The sequence below is a fragment of the Nicotiana tomentosiformis genome, chromosome 11, assembly GCF_000390325.3.
Source record: "Nicotiana tomentosiformis chromosome 11, ASM39032v3, whole genome shotgun sequence".
Taxonomy (NCBI): domain Eukaryota; kingdom Viridiplantae; phylum Streptophyta; class Magnoliopsida; order Solanales; family Solanaceae; genus Nicotiana; species Nicotiana tomentosiformis.
Genome location: NC_090822.1, coordinates 103,316,488 through 103,328,391, shown reverse-complemented (window position 1 = coordinate 103,328,391; position 11,904 = coordinate 103,316,488). Strand labels below are relative to the sequence as shown.

The window sequence follows — 11,904 nt, the reverse complement described above, 5'->3', positions numbered from 1 at the left end:
AGATCTCGGAGACTATCGAGGTAGTTGCACGGCGTTCGCAGGCCTTGACTCTTCTTCATTATCTTTATTTGTATTTCAGTTCTTATTTTTCAGATATTGTAGTAGGCTGTATCCTGGTATAGATGCTCATGTACTCGGTGACACCCCGATTTTGGGAGAGATTTGTATTGCGTTGTGGTTTTATTTCGGTTTTTAAAGGGTTTTTGTTAAATATTAACTGCTTTCGTTAAATATTCAAAGCTTTTATTTGGTTGACCTGGTTGAGTAGTTGGCTTGCCTAGTTCCAAGATAGGCGCCATCATGACAGTTTGTTCTGGGTCGTAACAAATTGGTATCAGAGCCTAGGTTACATAGGTCTCACGAGTCATGAGCAGGTTTAGTAGAGTCTTGTGGATCGGTACGGAGACATCTGTACTTATCTTCGAGAGGCTGCCGAACCCTTAGGAAATTTCACATTCTTGTATCCTTGTCGTGTGGATTTGTTGATTCCGGTAACTAAACTTTTATTATTCTATTCTCTCACAGATGGTGAGGACACGTACTACTAGGCAGGATGGACAACCACCAGTACCACCAGCTAGGGCCGTGAGAGGTTGAGGTCGTGGTAGAGGCTGCGGTAGGGGCAGGGGTGCAGCTCGTACAACAGCTAGGGCAGCATCTGCAGACCCACCAGTCGCTCCAGCTCAGGAGCAGGTACCCGATACAGTTGAACTAGTGGGGCCAACTCACGCACCAGTTGTGCCCATTGTGATTCCAGGCCTTCAGGAGGTTTAGGCCCAGATATTGATAGTTTGCACTAGCCTTGCTCAGGTAGTTTCGACTAAGGCCGCACCTGCCACTTCTCAGGCCGGGGAGGTACTCATACCCCTCTTACCCATACTCTAGAGCAAGTAGTGTATGGACTTCAGATACTGGAGGCACTATCAGTCCAACCTGTTGTAGCTGATCAGGCCACGATAATCCTCGTCATGGCTGATGATGAGCAAAGGAGACTTGAGAGATTTGGGGTCTCCATCATTTAGCGGTGCTAAGTTAGAGGATTCTTAGGGCTTTCTGGATAAGTGCGAGCGGATGCTTCGGACAACGGGTATTTTTGAGACCAGTGGGGTCTCGTTCACTACTTTTCAGTTTTCTTGGGCTGGCTTTAGATGGTGGGAGGCTTACGAGAGGTACAGGCCGGTTGGTGCAGCACCACTTGCATGGCAGGAGTTCTCCGTTCTTTTCTTGGAGAAGTTCGTGCCGCAGTCTCGCAGAGAGGAGCTGCGCAGATAGTTTGAGTAGCTTCGTCAGGATGGCATGTCTGTGACACAGTACTAGATGAGATTTTTTGAGTTGGCTCGTCACGCAGTTTGGCTGGTTCCCACTGATAGGGAGAGGATTTGGAGGTTCATCGATGACCTCACATATCAGTTGCAGTTGCTTATGACTAGGGAGAGGTTATATGGTGCTACTTTTGATGAGATAGTCGACATTCCTCGATAGATAGAGATGGTCCGCAGTTAGGAGCGGGTTGAGAGGGAGGCCAAGAGGCCTCTGGGGTCAGGAGGTTTTAGTGGTGTTCCTTCTGGAGGTCAGTTCCACCGCGGCAGGGGTCGTCCTTATAGGCATGCTTAGACGGCTCATCCAGTTCACCGTGGTGCATCATCCGGCCATGGTTTATATAATAAACATCAGGGCCCGTTATCTCTCAGTGCCCTTCCAGCTCAAAGTTCGTCCCATGCACCTTCAGTTCATGGATCGTCGGCACCGGGTTCTTCTAGTGGGTATTCTGGTGCTCGGGGCTTCCTCCAATCCCCACCGTCGTTAGCAGGGATGGGTTGTTTCGAGTGTGGAGATATGGGTCACATCAAGAGGTATTGTCCCCGCCTTACGGGATGTCCAACTTAGCAGAGGAGTCAGCTATGACTTTAACACCCGTTAGTTCACCACCCGCTCAGCCAGCTCGGGGTGGAGCTCAGTCAGGTAGTGGTCGCCCTAGAGGGGGAGGCCGATCAGGTGGCAGTCAGGCCCGATTCTATGCTATTCCTGCCAGACCAAATATTGTTGCTTTAGATGCAGTAATCACATGTATTGTATAAGTTTGCCGCAGGGAGGCCTCTGTATTATTTGACCCTGGTTGCACTTATTCTGTTGCGCGGCGTCTTCCTGAAGTTCCTTGGAAGGGCGATGTAAGGCTAAGCAACTGATGTTAGTGCAGTTGCTATGCACCAACTGAGGTCCTCTACGTATGATAGACTAGATTGTCAGTGCCGTATGGGAAAACCAATGTTGTGAGCAATTGAGCAACGAAAAATGAGCAATTGATGATGAAAGCCGATAATTGTATTGATGATGATGAAAGTTATTACAAGATGCAATGCGGTGTCGGGGGGGAGATACACAGGTACAGAGAATTGTTTGAATGCTTTGATCCCCCATAATAATGCTTAAAAAAAATAAACCAAAGTTACATGAGTTGACCTAAGAAAGCTGTAGAAGCACACAAAAAATGAATGAAGTAAAACTACTCTATAATTACAATGAAAAGGACGTAGTCTTCTATAAGGTGGAAGCAAGTCCGATGGAAGCAACTTTATCTTGAGCATCAGGGTTTGCGTGCGCATTGCTGTTGGCGCGCACGACACTATTTGGATCTGCCAGCGGCTGGGCGCTGGTGCTTGGCATTGGATCTGCATGCAAGGAACTATCTGTGTGTGCAACGCTATTAGCAACATGATAGTTTGTGTGCGCAGCATTGTCGGTGCGCGTGGCACAGATGGCATTCGCCAGTCGCTGGGCATTGGCAATGATTATCGGTGGGGCGACAGAGGCGCATGCGCGCTTGTCACTTGGCGCTGCCGAGACCACGGGGCCGACCATGGCGCTAGGCGTTGGGAGGCTTGCCGGGACGCCACGGGGTGCGTCCAAGGGGTCATGGGTCGATGATGGAAAGCAGTCCATGACATTCTCCCCCACCTGAGTTGGCGACGTCCTCGGAGCCTTACCTGCCAGATGATGATGATTGGTCAGGCTCTTGTTGGCTGGGAGGTCTGTTCCCCTCGGTGTAGTGAGGTGGCTATCTGAATGATCTTCTATGTATTTCTGAAATGGCCTGAGGCGGCTGACATGGAAGACTGGATGGATTTTCCACCAGGCTGGTGTGTTCAGCTGGTATGTGGATTTCCCAATGCGCCTTTCAATGGAAAAGGGTCCGATGTATTTTTGTAATATGCGAGGATCTTGGGTCCTCTTTGCAAACAAGTTCCGCCTCGGGGTTCTTACCATCACTTTGTCCGCTGCTTGATGTTGGGCAAAGCAAAGGTTTTATTCGGCATACCTCATTGCCCTGTCTTGGGCTTTGACAAGATAGCTCCGCACTATCTTCAAATTTTGCTCCCATTCTGTCGAGAAACTGACATCTCGATGAGATGTTGGTATGTTTGGTGCATTCATATTCTGTGGGAGTAGCGGTTGCTGTCCGGTAATAATTTCAAAAGCACTTTTGTTTGCATGGGCGCACTTTTGTGAATTGAAACACAGCTGAGCAGCATCCAGAAGCTTCTCCCAATGTGTTTGTGACCCGATTGCAAATTGGTTGAGATATTCCTCCAGCATGTCATTGAACCGGTCTGTTTGATCATATGTTTGCTGATGATGATGGCTTGAGTTGTAACTCTATTTGGATCCGAGGCAACTGAAGAGTTGGGTCAAAAATTTGCTAGTGAAGCGTGGGTCGCAGTCACTAATGATGTTGCTGGGTATACCCCAATGTTTGACAGTATGAGAGAATAAGAGTCGAGCTGTATCTTCTGCCGATATGTTCTGTGGGGCTGCGATGAAGGTAGCATACTTGGAAAATTGGTCTACTACCACCATGATGGTTGCATGATTTCCGACGTTGGGTAATCTTGTGATGAAATTCAGGGAAATGCTTTCCCAAGGTCTCTGTGGGACAGGTAGTGACTCCAAGAGTCCCGTTTGTGCTGAGTGATCCGATTTGTCCTTTTGTAATGCTTGACAAGTCTCCACACAATGAGGGGCGCCATGAGCTGTTGGACGTCGATGATGTGATGTTTGTTTGAAGATGTTGAGGGCAGCCAGAACCGTAGGTTTAGACATGTTGGTTCCCTCCTTTAACTGCATAGTCGTGATGTTTCCAGCGGCCATCTTCATGGGTATGCACGGTATGGTACGGGGTTTGGCCCCGTTGTCTCCTATCATTAAGAGCATATTGGCATAAGGTACTGGGATGGTGTTGGTCTGCCTGAGGAATTCCAATCCCACTATCAGTTCGAAGTCATCGATGATAGCTATGTGTAGGTCGAATATTCCCTTGTATGGGCCAAGCTTCATTGGCACTTCTTTGGCTATTCCACTCACTTGGTGAGATGGAGAGTTAATAGCCTTGACACGACCCTTGCATTTTTGCCCTGCTAGACCGAGACGTTGCACCTCAGTTGAGGCTAGGTAGTTGTGGCTAGCACCCGTGTCTATCAATGCCCGAATAGGTCTGCCATTTACTTTCATGTCAATGAACATTAAGGTCCTTTTTTGTGTTGTGGGAGGCCCCTCATCCGCCTTTCCTTTCCCTTTCTTGACGATTGGGCATGCGTTCTTCTTGGGGTTACCGGCACTGGTTCCCGCCAAGGTATCATGAATGGAGCCAACAAATGCATTGAAGGCACCTACTTGTTCGGGGCCGTCTGAGTCATCGGTATCTGACTCATTTTCAACAATTTGTTGAGCATTGATCTGTGTATTGGGACATTGATTGTTTCGATGTTCCCCGCCGCAATGACGATATTCTGAAGGGGGCTTTCTCCCCTGATTGTTATTGACTAATGCAACACTGGTGCTGCTGGAGGAAGGAGCCTTGGATTTGGATGCACCTCGATCTCCTCCGTTTCTATTAGGACCACCATTGCTAGGTTGGCTTCCATTGTATCCCCCTCAGACAGGCGGCCGGGGCCTATCCTTCTGAGTTTCCAACTGATAATCCCCAAGGCACTTTGCAGCTTGAATGGCCTTAGGTAGGGTATCTACCCGTTGTCTTTGCAGCTCCATACGAGCATGAGGTTTCAAACCTTCTATGAATGCGAACAATTTGTCTTTGTCCCCTATATCCCATATGTTTAGCATGAGTGCGGAGAATTCATGCATGTAGTCCCGCACTGACCTGGTGTGGCGGAGTTCACGCAACCTTCTCCGTGCATTGTATTCCATGTTTTGGGGGAAGAACTGCAGGCGTATGGCGGCGTTCAGTTCTGCCCATGTCTGGAGAGTATCTTTACTGGCCCTGATGGCTTCGTATTTGACTCGCCACCAGAGTTTTGCATCACCCTGAAGATACATGGCAGCAGTTGCTACCTTTTTGGATTCTTCCAACTGTCCCACGACATCAAAGTATTGTTCGATGTCGAAGATGAAGTTTTCCACTTCTTTAGCATCCCGGTCTCCGTTGTATGGATTGGGCTCCGGAATTTTCAGCTTTTGTGGCATGGGGGCGATGTTCATGGCACCCCTGATTTGGTTTTCACCTCCTTTGAGCAGGCTTTGAAGGGAAGCATTAACAACATTGAGCTGGCCTGTCAAGTTATCTATGGTTTGATGTATGATGGCAGTCTGTCTACCTCTGGTTCCCGATGGGCTAAATCCTCGGCACGCTCCTCTTAGAGGTCCTCAAATTTTCCATGAATTTTTGTTGCCTCGACGGCAGCCGTTTGCCGGTCTTCCCCAGAGTCGCGACCGATGTTTGCTATGTCAATTTCTACCTGCCTCATTCTGCGGTCCAAATCGTCCAACCTTTGCACTAGGCTGGCTTTTAGATTAGGCAACGTATCCACGATGGGTCGTAATGCGTCAACCGTCTGTTTTAGGGTCGTGATGCGATCCCCGTAATTCACCATGGTCAGAAATGGTGATGATGATGGCAATGAGTTCCCTCATCCGATATCGAGCCTAGGCTCTGATACCAACTATTACACGGCGCCTTCCTGAAGTTCCTTGAAAGGGCGACGTAAGGCTAAGCAACTGATGTCAGTGCGGTTACTATGCGCCAATTGAGGTTCTCTCCGTACGCTAGACTAGATTGTCAGTGCCATACGGGAAAACCAATGTCGTGAGCAATTGAGCAGCGGAAAATAAGCAATTGATGATGAAAGCTGATGATTATATTGATGATGATGAAAGCTATTACAAGATGCAATGCGGTGTCGGGGGGAGATACACAGGTACAGAGAATTATTTGAATGCTTGAATGTTTGAATGCTTTGGTCTCCCTTGATAATGCTTAAAAAAATAAACCAAAGTTACATGAGTTGACCTAAGAAAGCTGTAGAAGCACACTAAAAATGAATGAAGTAAAACTACTCTATAATTACAATGAAAAGGACTTAGTTTTCTACAAGGTGGAAGCAAGTCCGATGGCAGCAACTTTGTCTTGATCATCAGGGACTGCGCATGCATTGCTGTTGGCGCGCGCGACACTATTTGGATCTGCCAGCGGCTGGGCGCTGGTGCTTGGCATTGGATCTGCGCGCGGGGCACTATTTGTGCGTGCGGCGCTATTGGCAACATGATGGTTTGTATGCGCGGCATTGTCGGTGCGCGCGACATTGATGGCATTCGCTAGCCGCTGGGAGCTGAAACTGATTATCAGTGGGACGATAGAGGCGCATGTGTGCTTGTCACTTAGCGCTGCTGAGACCACTGGGTCGACCGTGGCGCTAGGCATTGGGAGGCTTGCCGGGACGCCATGGGACGCGTCCAAGGGATCATAGGTCGATGATTGAAAGCACGCCATAACATTCATATGTATCATCGTATTTTGCTCTAATTCCCCGTGAGTCCCTAGTTTCATCTGTTCATGTCTCTACGCCTGTGGGCAATACTATTGTTGTGGACCGTGTATATGGGTCGTGTGTGGTGACTATTTGGGGATTGGAGACTAAAGTTGATCTTTTGTTGCTGAGTATGGTGAACTTTGACGTGATTTTGGGTATGGATTGGTTGTCTCCATGTCTTGCTATTCTAGATTGTCATGCTAAAACCGTAATGTTGGTGATGCCGGTATTGCCAAAGGTTGAGTGGAGAGGTACTCTAGACTATGTTCCCAATAGAGTGATTTCATGTTTGAAGTCCCAAAAAATGGTTGGGAAAGGTTGTTTATCTTATTTTGCTTTTGTGAGGGATGTTAGTGCTGATGCTCCCACTATTGATTTTATTCCGGTGGTGCGGGAGTTTCCGGATGTGTTTTCTGCAGATCTGCCGGGCATGCGGCCCGACATGGACATTGACTTCGGTATTGACTTGTCGGGCACTCAACTCATTTCTATCCCACCATATCGTATAGCACCAGTTAAGCTGAAAGAATTGAATGAGCAACTTCAGGAACTCCTTGATAAGGGGTTTATTCAACCTAGCGTGTCACCTTGGGGTGCACCAATTCTGTTTATGAAGAATAAGGATGGTACAATAAGGATGTGCATTGATTATAGGCAGTTGAACAAAGTTACAATCAAAAACAAGTATCCTTTGCCGCGTATTGATGATCTGTTTGATCAACTTCATGGAGCGAGGGTGTTCTCCAAGATTGATTTGAGGTCTGGGTATCACCAGTTGAAGATTCGAGACTCGGATATTCTAAAGACAACCTTTAGGACACGTTATGGTCATTATGAGTACCTCGTGATATATTTTGGGTTGACCAACGCCCCAACAACATTCATGCATCTGATGAACATTGTATTTCAGCCTTATCTCGACTCGTTTTGTCATAATGTTCATTGATGATATCCTGGTGTACTCTCGTAGACAGAAAGAGCATGCCTAAAATTTAGGGATTGTGTTGCAGCGGTTGAGGGGAGAGAAGCTTTATTCTAAGTTCACCAAATGTGAGTTTTGGCTTAGTTCAATGGCGTTCTTGTGGTACGCTGTATCCAGTGAGGGGATTCAGGTGGATCTGAAGAAGATAGAGGTGGTTTAGAGTTGTCCTCGACCGTCCTCAGCTACGGAGATTCGGAGCTTTCTCGGCTTGGCCGGTTATTATCATCGCTTTATGGAGGGTTTCTCGTCTATTGCATCACCTTTGACCAAATTGAACCAAAATGGTGCTATTTTCAGGTGGTCAGATGCGTATGAGGAGAGCTTTCAGAAGCTCAAGACTACCTTGACCACAACTCCAGTTCTAGTTCTGCCTTCATCTTCATGCTCTTATACAGTGTATTGTGATGCTTCTCGAATCGGTATTGGATGTGTTTTGATGCAGGAGGGTAGAGTGATTACTTATGCTTCGCGTCAGTTGAAGCCCCATGAAAAGAACTACCATGTGCATGATTTGGAGTTAAATGTCATCGTACATGCATTGAAGATTTGGAGGCATTATCTCTATGATGTGTCTTGTGAGGTGTCTCCAGTGCTAGTTCAAACAGAAGGATCTAAATTTGAGGCACTGAAGATGGTTGGAGCTGCTAAAGGACTATGATATCACTATTCTGTATCATCCCGTGAAGGCCAATGTATGGGTAGCCTTACATTCATTCATGTTGGTGAGAGACCTCTTGTAGTTGATGTTCATGTGTTAGATAACCAGTTCGTGAGACTAGATGTCTCGGAGCCTAGTGGGGTTCTAGCTTGTATCGTATCTTGGTCTTCCTTATATGATCGCATTAGAGAGTGTCAATATGATGATCCTCATTTGCTTGTCCTTAAGGACACGATTCAACATGGTGATGCCAGAGATGTTACTATTGGGGATGATGGAGTGTTGAGGATGCAAGGTTGGATTTGTATGCCTAATGTAGATGGGTTACATGAGTTAGTTCTTGAGGACTCCCATAGTTCACGATATTCCATTCATCCGGGTGTCGCGAAGATGTATCAGGACTTGAGGTAGCATTATTGGTGGAGAATAATGAAGAAGGATATAGTGGGATTTGTAGCTCGGTGCCTTAACTGTCATCAGGTGAAGTATGAGCATTAGAGGCCGAGCGGATTGCTTCAGATGTTAGAGATTCCGGAGTGGAAATGGGAGCGGGTCACCATGGATTTTGTAGTTGGGCTCCCACAGACTTCGAGGAAGTTCGATGCTATTTGGGTGATTGTGGATCGGCTGACCAAGTTCGCACATTTCATTCCAATTGGGACTACTTATACTTCAGAGTGGTTGACTGAGATTTACATCGGAGAGATTGTCTACCTCCACGGCATGCTAGTGTCCATCATTTCAGATCGGGGCATGTAGTTTACATCGCAGTTTTGGAGAGCCGTGCAGCGAGAGTTGGGTACCCAGGTTGGGTTGAGCACATCATTTCACCTTCAGATGGACGGACAGTCCGAGCACACTATTCAGATATTGGAGGACATGCTACGCGCTTGTTTCATCGATTTTGGGGGTTCTTGGGATCAGTTTTTACCACTTGCGGAGTTTGCCTACAACAACAGCTACCAGTCGAACATTCAGATGGCTCCGTATGAGGCTTTGTATGGGAGATGGTGTAGATCTCTGGTGGGTTGGTTTGAGCCTGATGAGGCTAGGCTATTGGGTACTGACTTGGTTCAGGATGCTTTGGATAAGGTTAAATTGATTTAGGAGTGGCTTCGCACGGTGCAGTCTAAACAAAAGGGTTATGCCGACAAGAAGGTCCATGATGTCACTTACATGGTTGGGGAGAAGGTTCTGCTCAAGGTTTCACCCATGAAGGGTGCTATGAAGTTCGGGAAGAAGGGAAAGTTGAGCCCTCGGTATAGTAGGCCGTTTGAGGTACTTCAGAGGACTGGGGAGGTGGATTACAAGCTTGCTTTGCCACCTACTTTGTCAAGTGTGCATCAAGTATTTCATGTTTCTTTGCTCTGGAAGTATGTCGGCAATCCGTCTCATGATTTGTCTTTCAGCACGTTTTAATTGGACGGTGATTTGACTTATGATGTGGAGGCAACCGCTATTTTGGATTGGCAGGTTCGAAAGTTGAGGTCAAAGGACATAACTTCAATAAAGGTGCAGTGGAGAGGCCAGCCAATTGAGGAGGCTACTTGGGAGACCGAGCGGGAGATGCGGAGCAGATATCCACACCTATTTGAGACTCCAGGTACGTTTTTAGACCCGTTCGAGGACGAATATTTGTTTAAGATGGGGAGGATGTAACGACCCGGCCGGTCGTTTTGAGAATTATAGCCCCGATCCCCTATTTACTATTTTCCCCATATCTCTATTATGTGACTTGGCGGGGTAGTCAGTTTGGGTTCGGAGGGATTTCATAATGAAATGAGACACTTAGTCTTATGGTTGAATTCTTAAGTTGAAGTAGTTGACCGGATGTTGACTTATGTGTAAACGACTCCATAATGGAGCTTTGATGGTTATGTTAGCTCCGTTGGTTGATTTTGGACTTAGGAGCGGTCTGGATTATGATTTGGAGGTTTGTAGTAAAATTAGGCTTGAAATGGCGGAAGTTGAATTCTTTTAGAAAGTTTGACCGGTAGTAGACTTTTTGATATCAGGGTCGAATTCTGATTTCGGAAATTGGTGTAGGTCCGTAATTTCATCTATAACTTGTCTGCAAAATTTGGGGTCAATCGGACGTGTTTTGAAAGATTTCGGCGTCATTTGTAGAAGTTGAATTTCCTTAGTTTCAATAGGCTTGAGTTTTTGAAGTTGTTTTGATGTGATTTGAGGGCTCGACTAAGTTCGTATGAGGTTTTAGGACATGTTGGTATGTTTGGTTGAGGTCCTGGCGGCCTCGGGTTGATTCCAGCCGGTTAATAGATCAAAAGTTAAAGTTGAGAGATTGCTGAAGTTGGTCCTCTGCTGGTGTAACCGCACATGCGGAGCTTTGATCGCAGGTGTGGAATGGAATGTACAGGTGCGAGTTTGGAGGGGAGTGTGTATATGGCCGCAGGTGTGAGGTAATTGTCGCACCTGCATGACCACAGATGCGGTAGGGGGACCGCAGAAGCGAAACTAGGCAGGCGAGCTTGGTCTGCAGAAGCGGTGGATGCTCGCAGAAGCGAGTCCGAAGAAGCGGAGTGAGGGACCGTAGAATTAGATGGAACCGCAGATACGTGTGAAAATGTTGCTTCTGCGACGCCGCAAAAGCGGTTAAGTTTTCGCATAAGCGGAAGTGCTGGAAAAACACTTAAATGCAAGGGTTCGCGATTTGCTTCATTTTAAACATTTTGAGCTCGAGTTTTAGCGATTTTTGAGAGGGGTTTTGAGGAGATTCTTGAGGTAAGTCCCTTGAGTTCATTTGTTTATCTATAATCTTGTTTCCCCATTGATCTTCCCACCTAGTTGGTGTGTATTTAAGGTGTAAATTGGGAGTTTGAGGCTAGGGATTTGGAGAGTTTGATTTGGGGATTTGGGTGGTGATTTGGTGTCAGATTTTGATAAAGTTGGTATGGCTAGACTCGTGGTTGAATAGGCTTTTGGGGTATGTGGCTTTTATCGAATTTTGAGACATGGGCCCGATGGCCGCCTTTTGAGTTGATTTTTGGCTTTTGATTTATAATTTAGCATTTTCTTATGGAGTTGATTCCTTTAGCCCGTATTGATTATATTGAATTGTTCATGGCTAGATTCGAGACATTCGGAGGCCGTTTCACGAGGCAAGGGTGTATTGGTGTAGAGATGTAATGACCCGACCAATCGCTTTGCTTTTTAGAACCTCGTTCATCTGGATAAGGCTTCCCGTATGTGCTTTTACTGTTTTATAACTTGCGGGGATGGCTAGCTCAGGATTTGGAAGGGTTCGGGTTGAAATCGGAACACTTGGTTCCTTAAGGTTGGCAAAAAGGGCTAAGTTTGACTTTGGTCAACATTTTGAGAAAATAACCTGAGAATCGGGATTTGACGGTTCCAATAGGTTCGTATGATGATTTCGGACTTGGGCGTATGTTCGGATCGGGTTTTGGACTACCCGGGAGCATTTC

General features: G+C 46.7%; 1 protein-coding gene across 1 annotated transcript; it reads left to right on the top strand.

Annotated features, from left to right (window-relative positions):
• The first annotated feature begins 7,125 nt into the window (after positions 1-7,125).
• Positions 7,126-9,880, top strand: LOC138901946 (uncharacterized). The gene is made up of 4 exons (XM_070189746.1): positions 7,126-7,385; positions 7,476-7,580; positions 8,101-8,437; positions 9,569-9,880. Exons 1-4 carry the CDS (start codon positions 7,126-7,128, stop codon positions 9,878-9,880), a joined length of 1,014 nt encoding a protein of 337 aa, XP_070045847.1.
• The last annotated feature ends 2,024 nt before the right edge of the window (positions 9,881-11,904 follow it).

Excerpts from the sequence above, each read along its gene's own strand:
- LOC138901946 (XM_070189746.1), top strand. The coding sequence starts at position 7,126 with ATGGTTGGGAAAGGTTGTTTATCTTATTTTGCTTTTGTGAGGGATGTT. Across the intron at positions 7,581-8,100 it reads TTCTCCAAGATTGATTTGAG|GTGGTCAGATGCGTATGAGG; the intron begins GTCTGGGTATCA and ends TGCTATTTTCAG. Across the intron at positions 8,438-9,568 it reads AATTTGAGGCACTGAAGATG|GAGTGGCTTCGCACGGTGCA; the intron begins GTTGGAGCTGCT and ends AAATTGATTTAG.